The following is a 26,664-nucleotide window of genomic DNA, read 5'->3' on the forward strand; positions in this document are numbered from 1 at the left end:
GCAGTTGTGTTTGCATAATTAATTAGGTAGGTCTGTGTAGGTTTTGGGGGTTTTATAAACTAACATTTAAAAGTAATTGAGATTATAGTTATGTTTCGAGTTCAGCTTAATGTTAAATATGTCATTTTATGTTATGAAAAGGGGTTATTTTTTAGTTACCCTGGTTGAGATTAGTGTTGCTTTGAGATTCAGAGTAACACCATGCAAGATTTAATGCAATTCTTCAATGTTATCATTGTAGTTCACTACTTACGGTTTCAAGACTCACTGTATTCGGTCCCTCAACTTACCTTCCAATAATACCCACGCTATAATACTTTTAATACAAGTTCCAGAAGTATATTCTGAAATGCAGTTGTGGTGTGGGCAAGCAGTATATTATTAGTATAACATTAAATGTGCAATATGTGACATTTTTCATGTAATATTCGCCTTTTTTGCCAAGGTGTGACCGGCTTGTAACGCAACTTAAAAAATGAGCCCTTCCCGGACTTCCTAGGTTGCCTATTAAAGCCTGTAGACTGATTTTCATGCGAAGGGAGCGGGTCGCTTTTGTCGGGAGAATCAAAAGGATGTGACACTTTGCATGCTCCCGAGAGCCTTGCCTCAGTGCTTCTGCTATTTAACAGTGTCAACAGACAGTGTGCAACACTAGGTAACGTTATCTTAGAGATGGAATCCAGCAAACGGCCGGCTCCCAGCACAACAGCGACTCCTACACAAAATCTGAATAAGAAAAAAATAAAAAACATTTATTTACTGAATCCCATCTGGCTAAGCGGGAACGTGATTGTGGTAGAGTGAAAACTAGAGTGAACATCGGCAGGGCATTTGATTCCTGGAGGGACCTTCATTCGGTTTTGGGGATCAAAACCGACCCTGAATTGGCGTTCTTCTTATTGGACAGGTAAGCTTACATAACTGCAAATCATGTGAAATATAGTGCCATAAGGATTGATCTGTGTAATTTTAGCTAACTTGATCTTGCCTGCTAACGCTGACGAATTGCAAGCTACCTTGCTTCATAACTTTCAAATAATTTCAACAATCTTCTCTTTATACTAAAAGCCAGGTATGCTGATTCACAGTAACTGACATAATGTTAATCTGTAATTATTCAGAAAGGTAAACTACAATAACACATGAAATGAATGCTAGACAATGTTCAAGATAATGCAAAAAGACCCATTCATTAGTGTAACGTAACTTGGTTATACAGAAAATATATACATTCTATTATTATAAAACAATAGCGCATCGATATATCAAAATGACAGTTGTGATGGAATCACATCAATACTGAATTGTGTCAACATATTTATAATGTACAGTCTATTTTATAAACAGCTACTGTCATCATCCACCAAATTTAGCTAAAAACTATTGATAAAGCTGGCTAGCTAGCTAACGCCAACATAGGCTATTGTATAAATGCAGTCAATGTATCATGCAAAGAAAAGTGATTACTTCAAAGTACAGTCTCACATAGTCAGACCTATATCCACACTTTGTTTTAGCCCTGTTCCAGCCCTGGAGAGTCAAATATAATATACAGTCTCAAAGTTTGTAGTAAAACAAGCATAACTGTAATTTTTATTATGCTACCTCATCTGTCAGGATGATGCCAGTGAATCACGTTCAGTCTCTTTGTTTTGGTCGATGTTCGCTCGTGTCCCTATAGAGTGTGTGCACGCGATCACAAGCAACAGGCTGCAGTTCACTTAACGGCCACAGGTGTCATTAATAACAAGGGTTTCTGAATCTTACATACTGCACCTTTAATGGATGTCCAGCACTAATACAGTGTAATGGAGTTGCAATTGTAATGTCAAAAAATACAATATAAGTTTACACTGAGTCACTTCTGTGTATTTCAAAAATTAAATACAAGGGTAGATATTTAAAGTGTACTAAAGTGTATTTGAAATAGTTCAATTTTAGCACAACCAAGTATACTTAACACATCTTTAGTTGCAACACAGCAATGCTTTCAGCAAACTGGTGTGCATTAAGTACAAACTTAGTTGTTCCAATTTAGCAGACTTTCAGTATACCAATTTATAGTCTGCAAGCGATACACTTTAGTATACTAAAGCACCCAAGAATAGAGTATGCTTAAGTATATAATTGTTTTCACTAGGGGATACATTTCAGATGGGTGTGTACAAAGCAAAGGTCAGGCAGATAAATGCATGTGGTCATGGGGGGATGAGGGGATGGCACTGTCTCAAGAACCATCCCTATCTCTTATCCTGGTTTTGTTCTTGATCTTAAGGTGCACTTGTTCCTGAAGAATGAGGCTATATCACAAGCCCCGTGCTACTGCCTCTCCACCTTGGCTCTCACGTATAATACACTCATAATTCCTTCACTCTTGAGACATCAAACACCCGCGCTCCAGCGCCACGCTGATGAAAGCTGTTTCACTTCTCCACATGGCCGATAATCCCGTGTGTCACTCAACCCAGCAATAAGCACTAATACAGCCTGACCTCATCGCCTCAGCATGCATCGCAAGCTTATTAACAACACGCTGAAAATCTTCAAGGCTGTCTCTTTTCATGCTTCTTTATCATCATCATTATTATTTTGCTGATCACTCGCTAAGACAGTGTGGGGGAGAGGGACTAGCGGGCGCTTTCTTGGCTGTAAAGTTCAAAGGCTGCTGGAAGGACTGGCATGGAGCGTGAAGAGGCTACCACTGAGCGTCAGCCAGATTATGCCACTCAGTAAGGCACCTCGGCCCTCTGCGTGGTGGGAAGGAACAAGCGGCCCATTGAGGCCCGTCCCGTTCTGTTCCTCACCTCATATTCCATCCGAATGTTGCTGAGTTTGTCGACTCAGAAAAGTTCAATGGCACAGCAGCACAGTCAGCAGGCATTGCACAGCCACATCCTCTGATAAATGTTCATATTAAACCCGTAAAGAGACTACTTTTACAGACGTTTTGAGTAAAACAAGCACCCCTCTGGAATTCCTCATGTCAGGTCAAGCGGCCCATTTCATGTGCAGTATTTATTTGCATGATTTCAGCCACATAAATAACCCTGCTGTACAGAGAGCTCTCACAGATGTCTGGTACTGGAGTAAGTAGTTACTGAAGGAAAGTTAGGTTACTGGAGGAAGTAGTTAGCTTAAGTTTCAGGCTGCGGTGAAGTGTGGGTGGTCACCTGGCTGAACAGTAACTGCGTAGCTATAGCTATTAAATCAGATACCACTGAACACCTGTAGAGGTTTTTCTTATTTGGGACTTGCTTTTTATGTTGGCTTGACAGAACAAAATTTCTGATTGTAACCTGTCCTAGAGCTTTCAAGCTACAAACAAACTTGGCACAGTCCTTTAGCCTGTTCTGATCCAGGTTGCTATGTCTTTCAGATAGACAGATAGATGGATAGCTGGTGGTTTCTTAATGTAATGTCTGTAAAACCATCAAACTTTTCAACAATGCTTTGTCAAGCCAACAGCAAAGTTTGTCTTGACAAACTTTACCTATATGGTTACATTTATATTTTATCTCATGGACTTACAGTGAATTCAAAGTATTCATTTGATAATTCTAAGCATTTTTATATAATTTCAAACATGTTTATAAGTATGTGTGTTCCCTGGGAATTGAACCCATGACCTTGGTGCCCATGCTCTTCCAATTGAACTACAGGAACACTTGGTCCACAAGCTAGAACAAGACTTTAAGAAAAGACTCCACTTGAATTGTCTGCAAGGAGGCAGGGGTATGCTCCAAAGAATGAATCAGCCTGGACTAATCTCTCACTCTCTTTCTCTGTAGGCACCCACACCCAAAACTCTGGCGTGCAAAAATAAATACACCCGCCCAGAAACAAACAAACAAACTCATGCTGCATACACACAAACTCACTCAACAACAGGAGCTCCAGCTCTCGCAAAGCTGATACAATTCAGCGTGTGGTGTTTTTGTGGTGTTTATTTTGTGACCGCAGTTGGTATATTCTGATTACCAAGAACAAACTGCCTTTAAGAAGTCCTGAAAACACAGCAGGCACACACAGCAATAACAGGCCTTAAACAAATCCATTTGAGGCTTAGCAAAAGCTCCTGGCTTTTCGCACCAGTTACACCCAGACTCTCATCCAAATCATCCCTTAGAGAGATAGACTTGCTGAGACTAAGACAGGTGCAATGACTGTCAATTCGTTCCCTCAGAATTAGACAGAAGAGAGAACAGTTATTACTAAGAATATAGTTCACGTGGCAAAGTTCCAAAGTTTGAATCAGAATATTTGTTTTTTAGGTACATTTTTACAGTAAGGTTGTATACGTTAACATTAGTTAAAAGTGCTGTAAGCAATTTTTTTCATGTAAAAGGTAAGGTATGCAAAACATTTTCCTACTCCCTGAAAGATATTAATGAAATAAGTGTTGTGAGATGTCTCACCGGTCTCTGTGACAGCACTAGACTCTGTAAACAGCAAACAAAAATGTATCTGCGGGGCGTGGACTCTGAAGCTTTTTGGCTTTCAATCATTTTGCATGTTCTCATAGTATTGTAGTTGCAGCAAATTATTGAGGCTTAATGCCATTTTTATGCCATGTTGCTCATAACAGTTGTCGGTTGAGGGCGCTATTTAGCTGCTGTTGTTTTTAACAACTGTATCTGCTCAGTGTTGGTCTAAATAAAGCTCATTTGGTATTTTTGGATTGCAGGGTTTTTGATAGAGGGGGCATGGCTAATCCAATGGCTCAACTTGTGGAAATTCTAAAACCGCTGAAATCGCTTACAGCACCTGTAACATATTTAATATGAACTAACAATGAGGGCATTTACATGCACACCAATATGCTGATAACTACCAAAAATTAACTTATTCAAAAAGTCAGACAATGTAAAATGTGTTCACATGAGACATGAAATCATCAGATTATTCTCTGCCTTTGACGTCAAAATGTAAACAGACATGCGTACATTTGATAAGCCGTTAAAAACCCCAGTAATGTGAAAAAAGCTACCAGCGTCGATCGGTTAATGATTAAACTGTTTATGACTTTATAATTTTCTAAAAGCACTTACATGAATTCTTCTGTTAAAAGTTGTGTATTATTTGAGCTGTAAAGTTGTGTAAATCATAATTTTTACAGTCATTTTAGGGTTTGTCGACATTACATTGTCATGGCAACGAAGTTGTAAATTGGCTATAACTTTACACAGAAAAGGCTAGTAAGTGATTTTATCACACTAAACACACATATTGTTTACATCTTATGGCTTTACTTTTAAAACAGTGAGTATTTAAAAATTTACTCCAATTCACTTCCATTGTAAGTGCCTCACTGAAACCCAGATTTGTGCTTTTTTTGAAGAAAAGGAGGGGCAAATCAAAATACATTTTTGTGGTAATATTATTATAATATTACAATATTATGCCACAAATGCTGTCAATTGAGCTTAACTTTTAACATTTTGAACCCGGAATATTCCTTTAATGATCATTTCTGCATACATATGTTTAACATTAAAATCTGCATACATTAACATTAATCCATTATGAACTAACGTGAGCTAACCAAGAATCATAAATTCTGTAAATAAAATATTTATAATTATTATTGTTCATTGTTAGTTCATAATTCCTAATTCATTAACCAGTGCTAACATATTCAATCTGATTGTGAAGGGTTACCGTTTTTTAACCTGTAGCTCAACTGGCTGATTATGGCACTTGCAATTCCAAGGTCATGAGTTCAAATTCCCAGGAAGCAAACTTACTGATAAAGTGTATTTCTTGAATGCACTGTAAGTTGCTTTGAATAAAAGTGCCTGCTACATAAATACCTGTATATGTGAATGTGTTTAACCAATGTCCATAGATCTGGCCCTTACTGTAATGTACAAATCTTCTCAAACTCTCTCCCTGAGTTATTCTCGGTTTCTCTTTGGGTAATTATGGGTTCTACATCACTTTTTAGACTTCTGTTAGTGCATTTATACATTTTCCACCCCCCCCCCCCCCCCCCCCATTCCTCTCACTCAGAAGATGAACTGTGACGGGGGTTGGTTTGAGTTTTGGGTTGTGTCCAGGAATGTCAGCACCTTTATGCGCACTGATTCACGGTATACAAGACCATACACATATTTTAGGGCTGTGAGGACAACTGCCATGTTTGCGTGCTTTACACTTTTTCATGAAATGTCATGGAGATGGGTGATGAAGGCTGATTGATGTACAGTACTGTTCACTACTCACACATTGGGCGCTGTTAATACTCTGCCAACAAACAGTATTCAGCAGGGAGGAAGAATGATGGAAAGATAAGTGAGATGACATAAAGCTCATAAAGAGGAGGCCATATAAGCTTGTGGTATATAGTTAAAAGGCAATATGCGTCACAGTGATTTTGCGAAGTACAATTTTGCCAATGTACCTAGATCAACATCTTTTGTTGGCCCTGGAACAACATAAATTAGTCTTTGGATGCTCATTAACAATAAGGTAAATATTTATGAATAAAAAAAAATGACGCTTAATGTTTTCAGCAAGGATGACGCAAGTCATATGGAAGCATTTTTAACCCATCCCAAAAATCTAATTGGTTGATCGGAATAATGTTCCTGAACCAACAAGGATGTTTATTCAGTAACACGTCCTACTAACCAAAATCACAGTCACGGGCATTGTGGGCCATCAAGCTTGTGTTTTCTTTGATCATTAACTGATGTGCTATGTTTGGTAACATCTTAATTAAATGGTTTGATTCAAGTCAGAAATATTATTTAACATCATTGAAACAACCTGAATGCATTAGGTTACACCAACAAAACTAATTTTCAGAATCAGAATGAGCTTTATTGCCAAGTATGCTTACACATACAAGGAATTTGTCTTGGTGACAGAATTTTAAGTGTTAGATAGAGGTAGAAAGAGGAGGTTACCACTTTTTACAGTGCTAGTTTTGTGTTGTTTGCGCTAGGCTTGCTATCTGTTATTATGAGCATGTTATACTATAAATGTGTGTGTGTACCTGGGGCTGTGTAGTGTCAGATGCTCAACGGAATTCTTCATCGTGGACTCACACTCCATTTAGCTGCTGTCCAGCTCTCAATCCCCTGTGATTACACCACAAACTACTGACCTCTAATGCAGTACAGCTCCACCTAATCAACACACATACTGCACTCTGCAAGTTTTTACAGCAGCAGGAAATCTGTAAATCTTAACACGGTCTCTGAGTCAACAAACCCTTTGCACTGCCCCGAGTGTATGCGAGAGTATATGACCCGCAGATCAGTTAGGAGAATAGCTCTCACACCTCCTGTAAATCTTACACACGAAATTCAGGAAATTCCAGCCCTCAGGCCATCTCTGGGATCTCAGTTGAGCCGAGAGATTAGTAGGAGTTAAGGGGGTGCTTCTCTCGTTTACCTGTCCAACGGAACTCCTCTGGTGGCCCCTCAGCAGACTCTTAATTAGGGGACTCTCTGTGGGGCTGCCGTTGGGTGTGGTAGGGGTTCGGGGAACTGGGCTGGACTGTTTTAAAGTCTGTTTGGGGTTCAAGGGTTTGATGCAGAAACAGTGAAGCTGTTTCCTTCATGGTTTTAAATATTTACATTTCTCTTACAGTGACTGTGGGGTGGCGGGCGAGCACATTTACCAAAGACAGGGAGAAAGCAATGGCCTGACCATTTTCACAGTTAGAGAAATGTGAATATGGAGGAAATCTCTAGACAAAAAGAGAGGGAGAGCAGGAGAGCATTAACAGTCAAAGCTCACAGGGGTTAAAGCATTTAGGGGAAATTGCCCCCGCGGTTTGTTTTAGTTTCTGACAGCTTGGGTCTCCACTTCATTCTTGGAACACTGAAGTGGCTGCATGAAGCAGCAGGCATGATTCAAGAGAAAGAAGCCTTTCTTACACATGCACACATAAGCATACTTGCAGAGAGTAGTGACATGCTGTTACCTTTTCTACATTTTCTCTTTTCAGTTTCAATTTAAATTTAGTGTGCTTTATTGGCATGACAAATTTTTACATTTGTATTTCCAAAGCAGCACAAAATAATTTAAATAAAATATTTGGATTAAACAATTACCAAATAAAGTATTAACAAACAAAATAGAAATGTTATTTGTTAATATACACTGATGAGCCAAAACATTATGACCATTGGCCTAAAATGCTGTTGGTCCTCCGCGTGCCGCCAAAACATCATCGACCTGCCGAGGCATGGACTCTACAAGACCCCTGAAGGTGTCTTGTGGTATCTGGCACCAAGACATTAGCAGCAGATCCTTCAAGTCCTGTAAGTTGCGAGGTGGAGCCGCCGTGGATCGGACTTGTTGGTCCAGCACATCCCACAGATGCTCAATCGGATTGAGATCTGGGGAATTTGGAGGCTAGGGCAACACCTTGAACTCTTCATCATGTTCCTCAAACCATTTCTGAACAATGTGTGCAGTATGGCAGGGCGCATTATTCTGCTAGAGAGGCCACTGCCATCAGGGAATACCACTGCCGTGAAGGGGTGTATGCAGCCATCCATGTGATGTAAAAGAAAATGTGACTAATCAGACCAGGTGAATTTCTTCCACTGCTCCAAAGTCCAGTTCCGTCACTCGCGTACCCATTGTGGGCACTTTCGATGGTGTACAGGGGTCATCATGAGCACTCTGACTGGTCTGCAGCTACGCAGCCCCATATGCAGCAGGGTGTGTTGTGACACATTCCTCCTGTAACCATCATTATAATTTTCTGTGACTTGTACCACAGTAGACCTTCTGTCAGTTCGGACCAGACGGGATAGCCTTCATTGCCCTCGCGCATAGCCTTGGGCGCCCAGCACCCTGTCGCTTGTTAGTGGTTTGACTAATCTACCCAGACCTTGACATGTGGCCTTATTAGGAGAAGATCAACAGGCTTCACCTGTGAGTGGTCATAATATTTTGGCTTATCTGTGTAAATTAAAAATATAAAAGACATGCAGTATTCACATTAAAAGCCATAATATCTTCTTCATAAAATCCAGAAAGTGTCTCAATTTTTTTCAACATTTTTGTTTCAGATTTTGCTCTGATTGTTAATCATTAAATTAAATAAATTCAGACATTTTCTTGGATTTAAAGGATATATTATGGCTTTTAATGTGAAACTGCATGTCTGTGCTGATAACTTTTTACATTGAAAGGTCTAAGACATTTTTGTATTTAGTTTTTTTAATTTTAATTTTTTTCCTTGAATGAATAAATTAATAAATACATAAAAACTTTATTTATTTACATTTTGAATTAGTATTACATTTTGTGTCAGTAGTGTTGGGGTGGGATAGGATCCCCTATGTGAAAAAGGGGGAGAAGCTATAGCATGTTTTTGTAAACTTTGTCATGCTTGCACATGCTCAAAAAAGGTAAATTATTAAATACAAAAGATTAATTAATTAAACTTAGTCATTAACCCTTTAAGCTGGGATGGGTCCACTGGCGGTTAGACAATTTATTTTTTTGTCAAAATATAAATATCTAAGTCTTGGCCAACACAAAATTGGTATCGATTGAAAGCTTTGAAGGTTTACTTAACAATGCATGTAGGCATTATGACCAAAATTGAACAAGTGCTTTAAAATTTGAAGACAAATCAGAAGTGTTCCGTTTTGATAATTTATGAAAAAAATGTGCACTGTACATATTATTGTAATCAGTCAAAACATCAGACTGATTAAAAAGCCATGTGTCATATGTTGCTGGAAACCTCTCAAAGAGTAGAATTCAACCAGCCTATTTGTTTTACTCATAGACAAAAATATAGCGAGAAATGGTATGTATATGTAAATAAAAGTATATGTCTTTGACATTTATGTTTTATGTGAACATGTGTTGCTTATATGGTTCGCTATCACTTATAACTTTACAAATAATATACAGAACATAAAATATGACATACCATTACTTGGAGGTGATTGTGTTTCAAACGAGCCTGCACACAAGGTAATTGGATGCATAGATCATAAGAACTGACACGCAGGACAATGTGCACAATATGCACAAAGCATCTGGCTATCTGGCTGAAAACATGTTAGCTTTCCTGGATCAGATGACGTCATAGGAAATGATGTAGCATCACTGAATGCTAAACCAATAGGATTGGGTTCAGATCGGTGCAAAAATCATCCATATTTGGGCAGAGAGACATGTGATTGGTGACTGTTACATGTGGTCACCAGGAGATGGCACCACATTACACAGACTCAATGATGCAGACACATTGAGTCAAATTTCACACATTCTGTAAAATCTTATTACTAAAATCATGTCTGCACACTATGCAAACCTTTAGTCACTGTTGTGTTTGCATGTGTAATTAGTTCTTATGTACAATCATTATGCCAATATTTGTTTGGAGAGGCTTTTGGACACTTGGAAACATATTTGTACACTAGGATAAATTATTTTTGTAATGCTATAACTTTTGGTTGCTTTGTTGAATCAACAATATTTATTATTCAGTTACAGGTGACATGACTGGGAACAAAACAAAAGCATTTTTTCGGAGCCACCTTATTTAGATATATATATAGAGAGAGATATATATAGTCAAATCAGAAAAAAAGTTAATTTTATTTTTGTGATTTTCAACAGTTTCTTAAGATGAGGGACTCAGAATTTATCATAATCTATACTATTAAAAAATCTGAAGAGTTTTCTTTACAATGATACCAAACACTTGATCCTCCATGTTTTTTTTTATTTTATTTTTTAAATTTTTTTATTATTATTATAAGCCTTTAATTTTGGGTATGCCACCAAAACAGGAAATCTTTAAAAACACCCTCAGAGTTTAAAGGGTTAATTAAACAAGAGTTATTAAAAGGGATAAATTCAAATCAAAATAATATTAAATGTGCCATTAAATGTAATAATGTACATACATACAGTAATGAGAAAATGAAACAAGACACCGGTATCACTCACTTTTCCTCAAATTGTGGCAGACAGAGACATACTTTACTGCTATTTTCACTCTCATTCCTGTTCTATTCCTCTAAGACACTCTAATTCCCACAATGCCTTTCTCCTTGGTAAACTTCCCTTACAATGCTGCTGAAATAATTCACATAATAAATCACAATCTGTGGAGTTTGTGGAGTGCATTCACAAACTCTTTGAAAGTGTGTGTGTGTGTGTGTGGGCGAGTTTGGGTGGTTTACGAGGACGATTTTTTTAGGTTACAAACTGGTAATTACAAGGGTATTATGCTATAAATGTGGTTTATGAGGACATTCTAGTGTCCCTATAATTCAAATTGCTTAAAAAACATACTAAATGATGTTTTTTTGAAAATGTAAAAATGCGGGGCCTGGGTAGCTCAGCGAGTAAAGATGCTGACTACCACCCCTGAAGTCATGAGTTTGAATCCAGGGCATGCTGAGTGACTCCAGCCAGGTCTCCTAAGCAACCAAATTGGCCCTGTTGCTAGGGAGGGTAGAGTCACATGAGGTAACCTCCTCGTGGTCGCTATAATGTGGTTCTCGCTCTCGTTGGGGTGGGTAGTGAGTTGTGTGTGGATGCCGCGGAGAGTAGTGTGGGCCTCCACACACACTACATCTCCGCAGTAACGCGCTCAACAAGCCACGTGATAAGATGCGCGGATTGACGGTCTCAGGCATGGAGGCAACTGAGATTCGTCCTCCGCCACCCGGATTGAGGTGAATCACTACGCCACCTTAGACCTTAGAGGCCTTAGAGTGCATTGGGAATTGGGCATTCCAAATTGGGGAGAAAAAGAAGAGAAAATGTAAAAATGCAGAAAGTTTTTCATGAGGGTTAGGTTTAGAGTTAGGGTTAGGCGATAAAATCGATAATTCGTACAGTATAAAAATCATCATAAGGATAGCCACACAAACAAGTGTGTGTGTGTGTGTGTGTGTGTGTGGTTGATGGCCAAATTCACATGCAGGTAAATGCAAGAGTGTAAGTGCATCACAGTGTGAGAAACTATGTGTGGATGAACAGAGAGCACATGCAATGTGTGTACTGTGTGTGTAAACTCAAATCAGTTGTTTTTGTAGCTAATGAGGCGTGTAATAGCAGGGTCAGATAATGAGCTCTGCTGATCTAATTAGCAGTGAGTCTCTTTAGCATCTGCACAAATGTCCTCAGAGATACAGACCAAAAAAAGCACCGCAACTCAAGACAAACAGACTGATTCCTCCAAGATTCCAAAAGCCATTAGAATTGATTGGCATTAAATAGCTGAGCTTTTTATTGTGTAACCATTTTGAGTAGCCATTTAGTGATCTGGCCATTCAAAAGAAAATGTCCTGCTTACCGGGACACTGGATACTGTTTATCATATCTCCATTTCCTACCAGTCTTCTGTGTTTGCAGGTATGGCTTGTGTAACAGGCATGAGATTTACATATGCTGATTTAGGAATAGCATACCACCATATTTATGCCATATCTATGTACAGCAGATATCTGCTGTAACTCTTGAAGTGACACACTGGAGATTACTGTGAAATATCTGAGAAGCAGAAGACTACAGCAGTCTCCATTTGCTCTCCATTAAATCCAATTGTTGTCTAAGAGAAACAATTGAGGGAATAAAGAATATTCCGGGTTCAATACAAGTAAAGCTCAATCGACAGCATTTGTACCATAATGTTGATTACCACCAAAATAATTGTGACTCATCCCTACTGGGTTACAGTGAGGCATTTACAATGTTAATGGGGCCAATTTTGAGGGTTTAATGGTAGAAATGTGCAGCTTATAATTTTATAAAAGCACTTACATTAGTTCTTCTGTTAAAACTCATGTATTATTTGAGCTGTAAAGTTGATTAAATGTAAATTTTTACTGTATTGTAACTTACATTTGAGGGTTTTAGGGTTTATTAACCCTATATCATCATGCAACGAAGTTGTAAAATTGGCTGTAACTTTATACAGAAAAAGCAAGCGATTTTATCACACTTAAATCATGATAACATATCGTTTATGTCTTGTGTCTGTACTTTTGAAATAGTGAGTATTTTTATGTTTACGAATTGGTCCCATTCACTTCCATTGTAAGTGCCTCACCTGAACCCAGATTTTTGCTTTTTTAAAGGAAAAGAGGGGCAAGTCAAAATTTATTTTATGCCACAAATGCTGTCGATTGAGCTTAACTTGTACTGATCCTGGAACATTCCTTTAACGACATCTCATTTGCTATTTTTCTCTACTTTGGGAGTGTCTTGTCATTTGACCTTAGGAAAATGTTCGTTTCAAAGGGCACTTTGAGGCAATTATTTCTAAGCACTTCTGTAAGGAATGACACAACAACTGCAGAACACATGTGCTGCAAGTTCCCTCTAAACACACACAAACATGCACACCGATGAATGATCACATTCATACAAACACAGTAAGAGATAAACAATGTCCCATACGTTCACTAAAACTGACTGTATCAGTTCTTTAGTGTTTATGGTATTAGCTTTGTCATTTATTAGTGTCATATGCATATCATATTGACAGCAAAACAAATCTGAGGCCAATAATTAGAAGATAAATGCTTCCTATCACACACACATGTAAAGTGTGTATAAAAGAAGAGAGGGATGCCTGGGCTGTGGCCATTGCAGGAAATTCCTGGGGATGTTTTCAATAAGAGCACGAAACTTTGCGCAGCACTAAGGAACTACGCAAATGAGAACCTGCTGAAACACCACACACACACACACTCCTGGTTCAGCAAATTACTAATTAGGAAATGAGCTGATAGGTTTAAGAGAGAGAGAAAATTATTTTTCTTGGTATGCTCACAAATGACTTTTCAACATATTGCATATAAATAAGGCATTGACACTAGTGTGTGGGGGTCAGGTTTTGCCTATTCTGGGAACCAAATGTCTCCACAAGGATAAAAAAAACCTTGCTTAACATGCTAAATAATGTTTTAATGCAAATCTAAAAATGCAGAAAGATTTGCGTATCAGTTAGGTTTAGGGGTAAATGTAGAGTTAGGGGATACAAAATATAATTAACAGGATAGTTCACCCAAAAAATGAAAATTCTCTCATCATTTACTAACCTTGTGCCATCCCAGATATTTATGTTTTTCTTTCTTCTGCAGAACACAAAGATTTTTAGAAGAATCTCAGCTCTGTAGGTCCATACAATGCAAGTGAATGGGTGCCAAAATTTTGACGCTCCAAAAAGCACAAAGTCAGCATAAAAGTAATCCATAAGACTCCAGTGGTTAAATCCATAACTTCAGAAGTGATATGATATGTGTGGGTAAGAAACAGATCAATATTTAAGTCAATTTTTGCTAGAAATTCTTCTCCCTTCCCAGTAGGGGGCGATATGCATGAAGAAGGTAAATCACCAAAAACAAAAGAAGATGAATGTGAAAGTTAAAGTGAAGATCGACTGAGAAGGGAGGAGAATTTATAGTAAAAATAGACTAAAATATTGATCTGTTTCTCACCCACACCTATCAAATTGCTTCTGAAGACATTCATTTAACCACTGGAGTCATATGGATTACTTTTATGCTGACCTATGGTATTTTTGAAGCTTCAAAATTCTGGTACCCGTTCACTTGTATTGTATGGACCAATTTGTATGCATTGAATGCATTAAGCTGAGAAATTCATCTAAAAATCTTCATTTGTGTTCTGCTGAAGAAAGAAAGTCACACATATGGGATGGCATAAGGGTAGGGAAATTTAAATTTTTGGGTGAACTATTCCTTTAAATGAAGTTCCAAACATAAGTTCAGAAGGAGCTTGTTCATCTAGGCCTGCCAATCATATCCCAAGGTTATATAAGCGGCTGCTTTCCTCAGAATGTGACAAATCTTCCTGCATCCCTCCACCTTCCCATCTCCCCAATTATTTCAAAATTGTCTTTCTGTTTTTGCTTTAGTCATGTAGTCCAGGGGGATCCCAGAGCTCAAGCCCAGTCCTGAGCTCGAGCCCCTCCATTATGGACAGCACGCCAAATATTTTTACCTTAATTTGCTCCAAGACTATAGAACCATGGAGTGAACTAAATATTAAAACAATAGAATTCAATGGAAAGACCCCACTGTGTGTGTGTGTGTGTGTGTGTTTGTAGACGTGAAGTATTTTGTGGATGTAAATACTAAATGCAGATGAGAGAAGTTTGTGTTTGTGTGATCTGTACCATTAACAGATGTGGCATGATGGTGTGTTACTGCTTATAATCTGACCTGTTATGACTCTTGTGTAACGTTGCTTTCATAAGGTCACAGAACACAGCGAAAGAGATGAAAGGAGAGAGGAACTTCAGAGAATAAGGATCACTTTTATTATGACAAACAGAATTTTACCAAAATTGTCAGTATGAAGCCTTGGTTTTAAAGGAATATTCCAGGTTCAATACAAGTTAAGCTCAATCGACAGCATTTGTGACATAATGCTGATTACCACAAAAATAATCCTTTTCTTTAAAAAATTCAAAATTCGAGGTTACAGATAGGCACTTACATTGGATGTCAATGGAGCCAATTTTTTTGAGGGTTTAAAGGCAGAAATGTGAAGCTTATAATTGTATAAAAGCACTTGCATTAATTCCTCTGTTAAAACTTGTATATTATTTGAGCTGTAAAGTCTTTAAATCGTTGTTTTTGTGGGATTACAGGGTTTGCAGCGTAACGTCGTCAGGGCAACAAAACTGTAAAATTATACAATCACTGAGCACTTTATTAGGAACACTATGGTCCTAATAAAGTGCCAGATGTGGTCTTCTGCTGTTGTAGCCCATCCGCCTCAATGTTCAAACCGTTGTGCATCCTGAGATGCTATTCTGCTCACTACAATTGTACAGAGCAGTTATCTGAGTTACTGTAGCCTTTCTGTCAGCTCAAACTAGTCTGGCCATTCTCTGTTGACCTCTCTCATCAACAAGGTGTTTCCGTCTGCAGAACTGCCGCTCAACGGATGTTTTTTGTTTTTGGCACCATTCTGAGTAAACTCTAGAGACTGTTGTGCATGAAAATCCCAGGGGATCAGCAGTTACAGGAATACTCAAACCAGCCCGTTTGGCACCAACAATCATGCCACAATCGAAATCACTGAGATAACTTTTTCCCCATTCTTATGGTTGATGTGAACATTAACTGAAGCTCCTGACCTGTATCTGCATGATTTTATGCATTGCACTGCTGCCACACGATTTGCTGATTAGATGATCCCATTAATAAGTGGTGAACAGGTCTTCCTAATAAAGTGCTCGGTGAGTGTATATAACTTTACACAGAAAAGATTGGTAAGCAATTTTATCACACTAAAATCATGTTATCACACATAATGTTAATGTCTTGTGGCTATACTTTTGAAACAGCCCTCGTTCACTTCCATTCACTCCCACTCACTGTAACCCAGATTTGTGCTTTTTTTAAAGAAAAGGTGAATCTGGTGTGGGGCAAAGATGGATGGCCTGTTCAAACCACTTTACCTGCATAGTGTATAGTTTAATCACACCTGGAAAGACACACAAACATAAACACAAGCTCATACACATTACACACACCACCGGTATTCCTCAGTACGTTTCCTCAGGAAACATTATTAGCATTACCTTGGAATTCCAACTGAAACAAACAGCTCACACACTCTCTGCATGTAGATGAGAAAAGCTGCCAGTCATCTCGCTCTGTGTGAGTGAGTTTGTGCAGAGGTGTTGGTGTGTTTGGATTTAGTCACAAGCTGGGTGCTATTCTGATCCGTTACTGTTTACTTCAATTGACACTTTTGCTTTCAGGGAATACACACAAAGGAGAGAAGAGTGTTTTCTCTCTCTGTCCAGACTGATCACACAGTGAATTCGGTGACAGGAAGAAAAGATTTCTGCTGCAGAAATCGGTCTGTGCTTTCCGAAATTCAAAACCAATGCCCACAGTGGCCGAAGCTGAAAGTATTGTTGAGGTGAAATGTACACAGGGTGGTGCCATAAGCGAGTTGTATTTTTAGTTGTAAATGACGTAACACAGTCAACAGGATTGTACATTTTATTAACTCTACACTCTAAGCCAAACCCCAACTAAACCTAATCATCAGTGGAGTAAAAATCTAATTTTAGAGCGAAAATGCAACCGGATTGCACTCACCATTGTTTATGTGAATGCAATAACTTCCTGGTTTCTATTGGACCAGATGCCATGTCTCAGAGACTGCTCACACGACGTGTCTGGATTGTTGCAAAAATTTCTGATGGGGAATGTTGCTTGCCAGTAATTTGGAAGAATGGAGAATGAGGAATGCAGAATGGGGCAGAATATATAAATATACTGTATATATTTATTTGAAATGTGGTTGTAATTACTTCTGGTTCATTCATCACATTGGAACTGGAAGATCAATTGTATTTACACTGTGGTATACAATATTTTGCGCAGTGTGCTCCTTTGTATAAGCCACATTTTGGTAAATGTAGTAGGTGTGGGTGTTTTATGCATACAGAAAAATGTGTTTACTGTGCCCACTATGCATAATATGTCTATATAACCACAGAAAAAGTAATAGTAGTATGTTTGTATTCAGAACATAGACTTTTTCTCTCTGTCTCTCTCTATCATACTGTAAACACACACACACACACACACACACACACACATATTGGTGCGGCTATCCTTATGAGGACTCTCCATAGACATAATGATTTTTATAATGTACGAGCTATAGATTCTATCCCCTAACCCTAACCCTACCCCTAAACCTAACCCTCACAAAAAACTTTCTGCATTTTTACATTTTCCAAAAAACATAGTTTAGTATGCTTTTTTAAGCAATTTGAATTATGGGGACCCTAGAAATGTCCTCATAAATCACGTTAATAGCCTAAAATCCTTGTAATGACCAGTTTGTAACCTAAAAAAATGTCCTCGTAAACCACCCAAACCCCCCACACACACACAGGTGCACATTGAACATAAATGAAAGTGATGTGTGCATTTCTTAGCTGTGGGAAAAATTTAAGGGCCATTTGGTTTTACTGCCAGCTGGGGGAGTTTGTGTGTGTGAATATGTGTGTACTGAACACGTGTTGTGTATGCATAGCTAGGCTGAGCCCTTGTCAGTGTAAACTGACTTCATCTTCATGTGGTTAAAAGTGTGTGTGTGTTTGTATGAGATAGTCATGCGGTTTGTTTGACTCACCAGCTCCAAAAGCAAAAAAGAAGTTCTGGGTGGGGCTTCTCTGCAGGAGGGCGGAGACACGGCGTGCCATTCGCTCATTGCGTTTGTAAATGAGCTCCTGTCGCAGGTAACTGTCAATCTGCTGCGCCGTCAAGCGATCGTGAGCTGGCAGGGAACTGTTAATGAAATGTGGAAGCTGAGAGAGAGAGATAAAGAGCGGTATTACTAAAGGCTTGGAATACATCTGAGCCTGTCTAAGTGAGAAACTGGGCAGCGATGACATTTACGCCACATTGAGGAACATGATAGCCACAAACACACAGAAATGCCATTTTACTGTCAGTGTGCATGTGTTTGAACTCCACACACTCTAATGTTAAGTGTATATGAACCATTCTACAGCTGATCAGGTTTGTCTGTACTACTGTATGCATACTAGGGATGGACAGAATAAAAGGGATGAGGAATTGGAAAACAAACTTTAAAGAACGAAGGAATGGGTGTGAAAGTGAGAGAAAAATGTGGAAAGGTTCTAAGCCTCTTGGACAGCATTTTGGCTCATTTACACCCTGTGTTCATTTTTTTGTTTTTTATTTATTTTAGTCATAATTTGTATCTTTTGACAAAAACATACTTTAAATTTAGTAAATATTTCATCATGTCATATTCATTCATTTTAGTAATTTTACTTGGACTGAAATGGCATATAATTTAAGTAAAAAAAAATAAAACAATGGAGGTAGACATAGGGCTTTCACAATTATGAAAATTAACTTAATTTGACTTAATTGTCAAACAAATAATTGCGATTACGATGATTAATTGTCTGTGTTAGGGCTTTCATTATTATGACGATTAATTGTCATACAAACTGTCCAGAGGTGGGTAGTAACATGCTACATTTACTCCGTTACATTTACTTGGGTAACTTTTTGGAAAAAAATTTACTTTTAGGAGTATATTTAATGGTGGGTAGTCTTTACTCTTACTTCTAAAAACAATTTTTAACTTTTACTTCATTAGTGTGGGCAACGTTCCTGTTGTTACATTACTGGTTTTCATTTAATTTTAATTTCAAGTGTTAATTGAGGAATTTACTGAGAGATTTTTGAATGGGACTTTTACGACAGCGGAACTTTACATCTGCGCTCTGTCACTCGAGTCGAGCTCATCACTGCAGCTGCCGCAAGTGCTCAATACAAGCACTTTCTTTCATCATGCAATGCCTTAATTTTACACCAAGACAAGTGAATATTTCAAGATTTGAACTGCAGCGCAGTAAGTGTTGGTGATAATGATAACATGGGCTTGTCTGTGTCATGGTCATTTTTTGGGTGATTCTGTAACTATGGGCACTTATGACCTCATTTTATACATTTATATCAGTGATGCAATATATCAGTTCCTACTGTATAAATCCATGTAAACATCCGCATTGTGTAAATGTCTTTTGCTCTGCTGATCACGTGTTTGACTTCTCGAGAGCGAACTGACAGTATGTCTGCACGTGCACAGCATTCCTGCATTTGACAGATGCGGCGCGTTTTTCTTATAGACAACAGAAAACAAGCTCTGAACTTAAATAAGCCTAATACGCTTTCAAACACAGAGACAAGGTGTAGTTTACCCTTAGTGTACATAACTAATGATCTAAATTCTTTCGACACTGAAAATACTGTAACTACACTGAACTAAGATCCAATTAGGACTTTAAAAAGCGACAGGACTTTTGAAATAGTGACAGTAGGTATTAATGAAGCATGATCTTGCTTTGTTTTATTCAGCATTATATATAATTGGGCCTATAGGACATTGTTCAAGTTTTTCATCATAATAATAGAAACTGGTTTCCAAACTTATCTTCTAATTGATAGATTCATCCAAATCTGACAAGTGTCCTTAAAGTAATAGCTCAGTGTAAATTAATGTTCTGTCATCATTTCCCCACCCTCATGTTGTTCTAAACCCGTGTGACTTTCTGTATTTTGTGGAACCCAAAAGATGTTAGACAGAATGTTAGGGACCGATAGTCTCAGTCACCATTCCCTTTTGAAATATGAAGGGACAAAAAAACATGCAGTGAAAGTAAGTGGAGACTAAGGCTAACATTCTGTCTAACATCTCTTTAATTGTGTTCCATGGAAGAAAGTCATATGGTTTGAAACAACATGAGGGTGTATGATGACAATTCCCATGAATAATAATAATAAGATGAAGAATTATTATTATTAGTATTATTATTGTGTAATACGTTAAATGTATTATGTAATGGAATATTGGGGCATAAATGTCCATTATGTTATATGTGGAAGTAACTAGTTACTCACTACTTGAGTATTCTTTTAATTGGATACTTTCTTACTCTTACTCAAATAATTTTTAACATTACTACTTTTACTTCTACTTGAGTAATTATTTTTAAAAGTAATTGTACTTTTACTTGAGTAAAGATTTTGGCTACTCTACCCACCTCTGAAACTGTCATACTACTTAGGGTGAATGTGTGCATAATGCACCTTAAGAAGTCATTTATTTATATTTAACATGGAAAATATTGCACAGGGGTAGAATAACATGAAACATAATATTTCAAATATCAAAATATTTCCAAATACTTAAAATATGTCTCTGGTCAACTTAGGTCTTGGTCCATTTTACATTCACACTGTTATTTTTGGAATTCAGCCAACCTGAATAACTATATATACTGTATACGTATATATACGTGTATATATTATATTATACACTCACTTAGCACTTTATTAGGAACACCTGTACACCTACTTATTCATGCAATTATCTAATCAGCCAATCATGTGGCAGCAGTGCAATGCATAAAATCATGCAGATATGGGTCAGGAGCTTCAGTTTATGTTAACATCAACAATCAGAATGGGGAAAAAATTTAATCTCAGTGATTTCGGAATGGTGCCAGAAACAAAACACATCCAGTGAATGGCAGTTCTGCAGATGGAAACACCTTGTTGATGAGAGAGTTCAACAGAGAATGGCCAGAAAGCTGACAGAAAGGCTACAGTAACTCAGATAACCACTCTGTACAATTGTAGTGAGCAGAATAGCATCTCAGAATGCACAACACGTCGAAACTTGAGGTGGATGGGCTACAACACTAGAAGACCACGTCTGGCACTTTATTAGGGCCATAGTGTTCCTCATAAAGTGCCCAGTGAGTGTATATTATTAGTTTGTGAGTGAAAGTGTCCAAAGAAATGCACTGTTTAAAAAGTGAAGTGTCTAATTCCTGCAGCACTAGCGCAATACACACTTCACCTTTGAAGGTTTGTCATGGTGACAAATGGTACTTGGTGTGTTTAGACATTTGGAATCAGTGTGTATAGATCTTTTGAAGGGAGCAGAGCATTAGGTTAATATGTATGGTTATGGGACTCATTTCTGGACCTAGCTCTAATTGATGGTCGGAAACAAGGCACTTCCCATGTCCTGACCAGCTATACATACTCCAGAGATCCTTATAATGGATAATGGTCTAGGAACAGAGGAACAGAGAGAGAGAAACAGAAAAGAGAAACCGTGAGGTGGCCCCTTGTTACAATCCAGAACTTAGAAACATCTAAATACTGTGTGTGTGTGTGTGTGTGTGTGTGTGTGTGTGTGTGTGTGTGTGTGTGTGTGTGTGTGTGTGTGTGTGTTTATCCATACAGCCCTCTAATGAGAGAACAATTTGGAAAGTGGGAGGCAGAGGGGGTAAATATTACTTGGTGTATGTATGTGTTTATCTGAAAGATTCCTGCCTGGGCTGAGCACTATCACAAATGAACTAAAGTGCTACGGAGCTGAAAGCCATACTTTTGGCTCCACTGTGTGTGTGTGTGTGTGTTCAGACACTGATAGATGAACTGCTATACCCCTGTTAGCATCCAAAATGCTTTTAAAGAAGTCTTTTACTGTAATGCTCTCTCTCTCTCTCTCTCTCTCTCTCTCTCTCTCACTCTCTCTCTCTCTCTCTCTCTCTCCTCTTCTATAACATGCAGTATAAAGACTCTTCTATAAGATCTAAACAGAATTTGTACAAAAGCTGGAGAGTTAAATCGATTTTCATTTCAATGCTAATTTCTGATTTTTATTTAGATTTTGAGTTCTTATTAGATTTAATTCTAGTTTTATATGAATTTAGAAAATGTAGACCTGGATGTGAGTTCATAATTCCAAGAAGTGGAGAGTTAAAGAGCAAGATTGTACATTTCAGTTTCGATTAGGGCTGCATAATTAATGGATTACAGTTACAGCTGCCACACTTAACTTATCATGAAAAGTATCAATTATAGCAGCCTACTGGTCTACTCCTGTTGTGTTAAAAGTTTCTGTTATATATATATATATATATATATATAAGAGAGAGAGAGAGAGAGAGAGAGAGAGAGAGAGAGAGAGAGAGAGAGAGAGAGAGAGAGAATATATATATATATATATATATATATATATATATATATATATATATATATATATACGGCTCTGGAAAAAATTAAGACACCACTGCAAAATTATCAGTTTCTCTGGATTTACTATTCATAGGTATGTGTAAACATTTTTTTTTATTCTATAAAGTACTGACAATATTTATCCCAAATTCCAAATAAAAATATTGTCATTTAGAGCATTTATTAGCAAAAAATGACAACTGGTCAAAATAACAAAAAAGATGCAGTGTTTTCAGACTTGAATAATGCAAAGAAAACAAGTTCATATTCATTTTTAATCAACAAAATATGAATGTTTTAACTTGGGAAGAGTTTGGAAATCAATATTTGGTGGTTTTCAGTCACAGCTTTCATGCGTCTTGGCATGCTCTCTACCAGTCTTTGAATTTATGCCATTCCTGGAGCAAAGATTCAAGCAGCTCGGCTTTGTTTGATGGCTTGTGGCCAACCATCTTCCTCTTGATCACATTCCAGAGTTTTTTAATGGGGTTCAGGTCTGGAGATTGGGCTGACCATGACAGGGTCTTGATCCGGTTGTCCTCCATCCACACCTTGATTAACCTGGCTGTGTGGCATGGAGCATTTTCCTGCTGGAAAAACCAATCCTCAGAGTTGGGGAACATTGTCAGAGCAGAAGGAAGCACATTTTCTTCCAGGATAACCTTGAACGTGGTTTGATTTATGCATCCTTCACAAAGACGAATCTGCCCGATTCCAGCCTTGTTGAAACACCCCCAGACCATCACCGATCCTCCACCAAATTTCACAGTGGTTGCGAGACACTGTGGCTTGAAGGCTTCTCCAGGTCTCCATCTAACCATTAGACTACCAGGTGGAGGATCGGTGACTGATGAAAAACTGCATCTTTTTTGTTATTTTGACCAGTTGTCATTTTCTGTAAATAAATGCTCTAAATGACAATAATAAAAAAAAAAACTATTTTTATACCGGTTAAATAAGTGGTTGAATATTGTAACCAATCACAGACAACTCCATTGCTCGCTTTCTGTGTATAATTGATTCAAAATTTGAATAATAGCTTTTTTATGCTTCTAAGAGTGCCAGTGTGAAGTTGAATGTTAAGGGAACTAATCTTGATTTACTGATGTTTAAATCAGCAACAGAATAATTAAGGAATTCTCAGTTCTCAGCTTGTTTTGGATGTGTAGCCGACATAAAGAATAAGGTATGCAGCTGATCCACCCAAAATAGGTATTTTAATGTAAATTATATTAATCAAAATAAAAATTGCAATTACAATATCATGGGAAATAATCATTAATTATGATTTTTGTCATAATCCTTCAGCCCTAGTTGCAATTATGACATCAAACCATTTAAGCCTTTGGGAAACTAAAGTTGATGAAGGTTCTACCAATCTTTCTATCTGTAAATACTTTTTGGGTGACTATAGATGTTTTAAAAACAGCTGGCATAAAAGGTGGTAAGTTATCTGTAAGCGAAATCTTATCTCAATCTTGGCATAGGTTTCTATGAGAATGTCTATACTGAGATTCTTGCTCACCAGTCAATAAAGTTGCAGCATTTAAAAACTCTTTGTGTAAAGAATAAACTGACAAATTGCAAAACTCGATCTGCACAGTATGTCCATATGAAAAATTTTGATTTTGATTTAAAATACATTTCTAGAACAAAATCTGGGCATTAATGTGTTAATGAGTTCATATTAAATGAGTTATGTATAGGTAAATGTTGGAAGAATTGTCACAGGAATTAAATGAAACTTTGGGTCGTGATTGACAGGAATAGATGAACAAATGCCTCCCAAGTTTTTGTGGAATTTCGAGCTTTTCCACAAAACATTCACAAAATTGCATGTTTCTCTAAAGTATTAGATCTTAGTTCTTAATATAATTATTAAAGAGCAACATGGATACTGTAATGCAAAGTTTGAGCATTTATGTTTGGAGCTCTGCATGGAGTATAGATATATAGAGACAACGGAGGGGAAAATGGTAGAAAGTACAGAAGGAGCGAGCACACAGATACCTTTTCAGACAGTAGAGCTATTAGCTGCCCTGTGTCTGATCTTTGCAGGAAATATGGAACAACAGAGTACAATTCCCTCCCTTCCTCCTCTCACCGCTCCCTCACATTTTTCCTTAAATGTTCGTTCTCATTCTGTCTGTTTGTGTGTGTGTGTGTGTGTGGTGTTGAAAAGCTTTAATCTGTTAGCGTGTATCTGGGTGAAGTGGGGAATTATAGGCCATTCATCAGAGGGAACCTGCTGCAGCTCAAACTTTAAGTTCATAATGACTCCAATACATCATGCACACACACAATTCCAATAATATACACACACCAGAAGCAAGGTTTTGTACTGTACATCTATGCGCGTGCACGTGTGTGTGTGTGTCTGTTTGTGTGTTTTATGTTTGTTTTTATGGGCTGTATAGTCTTTATTTATAGTCTCTCTGAACATGAATGTGAAACTGCTGCACCATACGACACAATAATAGCTGATCTGAAGATATTGATACTTAAAGTACAGTTCAGAGGAGCAGAATTTTGGACCAATGAGATTGCACAGTGGGTGGGGCTACCCCACATGAGGTAAAGCAGCACAATTTATGATACCATTGTTGTCAGATTTTGCAGTTTGAAATATGTTATTTCTTGTTATGTATTTTCTATATTCTTGACCAACTGTTTTGGAGATTTCTATCTTTCCCTATTTAAGTAGATAGGATCTGTACTAGACAATAGCTGCCTAGAGGTGTAATGAACATGGGCAGAGCTAGGGGTGGGCTACCAGCGCTTCAGCCCAGAGCTGAATAAAAGTAGCCCACCCCTAGCCCCGCCCATGTTCATGTATATATATATATATATATATATATATATATATATATATATATATATATATATATATATATATATATTAGGGCTGTCAATCAATTACACATTTATATAGAATTAATTACAATGACATGCTGATTAATTAATCGCAATAATCGTATACATCATTATTTGCTGAGAAAGGCCCCCAAATAAAGATAATTCATATATAATAATTCAAATAATGCATAATAATTCAAATATTTATAAATATATTATGTAGGGCCTATAATAAATATATAATACGGATTGAAATTCAGATTAAAATAAATTGCATTACTGTGGCAGATGAATGAAGCACTGATTAGACAATACAAAAAGAACTCAATATATTGTTTGTTTTATTCTCAAATCATTGAAAAAGCCTACAGTTGACAGCAATCTGTTTGGCATTGAGTTGGTCAATGTATCCAGGTCTCACAGTACGCAGTACACAGTTCTTGCGTTCCGTCTGCGCTATTTTTAATTGTCGCTCTATTTACATGTGGTTGCCTCAGTCGTACACGTTTGGAGTGTCTCACTGGTATTCAGCGTCATAAACATTGCAGTTTTAGGATACTGTGTCAAGTTAAAAGTAGTGGGAACTTTGATTTCGTCCACCTTTTGTGCTTCCTCAATGAGCAGTGCTTGATGTACTTCAAGCTTGAAAAAGTCAGTGATTTCGATTGCTGACATCACCTCTACAACCATCTCACGTACATAATGAACATTGGAAGATTTCTCTGCCCAACTGCAGCTCGTATGGTAGTAAAATTCGTACTTTTATTACAGAATTTACTTACACATAGGGGGCATGATTAATTGTGTTATTTTTTAATAATTGCAAGAAGAGCTCTTGTGATTGCAGCTGTGTATGAATGGTTCAAATGCCTGTCTTGATGTGACATTTGAAACTGTTCTGAGTTGGTCCATCCTGATGCAGTGAGTACCAAATATTTAGCTATATAACCCTGAAAACAAAGATTGTTATCTACAGATGTGCTCGAGGAATTTGCCAACTTGAAGTCAAATTTCCGGGTTTAATAATTTTTTTTTTTTTTAAATGACGTTATGCCATGAACCTCGCAAACTCTGGCAAATCTAACAGCTATTTCTTCCCATAAGCTCCTATTTCAGCCAATTTACAGCCTGATACTATCTTCTTAACTAACTTTAAACACCCATCGAATCACTAATTTGCTACAATCCTATCAATAGTATACACAATGTGCTATGAAAAGGACAAAAGCCAAAA

At 37.6% G+C, this 26,664-nt stretch overlaps 1 protein-coding gene across 2 annotated transcripts in view; it reads right to left on the minus strand.

Annotated features, from left to right (window-relative positions):
- The window catches only part of LOC127414833 (metalloprotease TIKI2), a 96,308-nt gene that overhangs the window by 8,218 nt on the left and 61,426 nt on the right, over positions 1-26,664 (minus strand). For both annotated transcript variants that reach the window (XM_051653171.1, XM_051653170.1), the window contains exon 4: positions 18,136-18,310. In XM_051653171.1, the coding sequence (XP_051509131.1) occupies positions 18,136-18,310 (175 nt within the window). The remainder of the gene's footprint in view (positions 1-18,135; positions 18,311-26,664) is intronic.

Source organism: Myxocyprinus asiaticus, chromosome 24 (assembly GCF_019703515.2).
Source record: "Myxocyprinus asiaticus isolate MX2 ecotype Aquarium Trade chromosome 24, UBuf_Myxa_2, whole genome shotgun sequence".
Taxonomy (NCBI): domain Eukaryota; kingdom Metazoa; phylum Chordata; class Actinopteri; order Cypriniformes; family Catostomidae; genus Myxocyprinus; species Myxocyprinus asiaticus.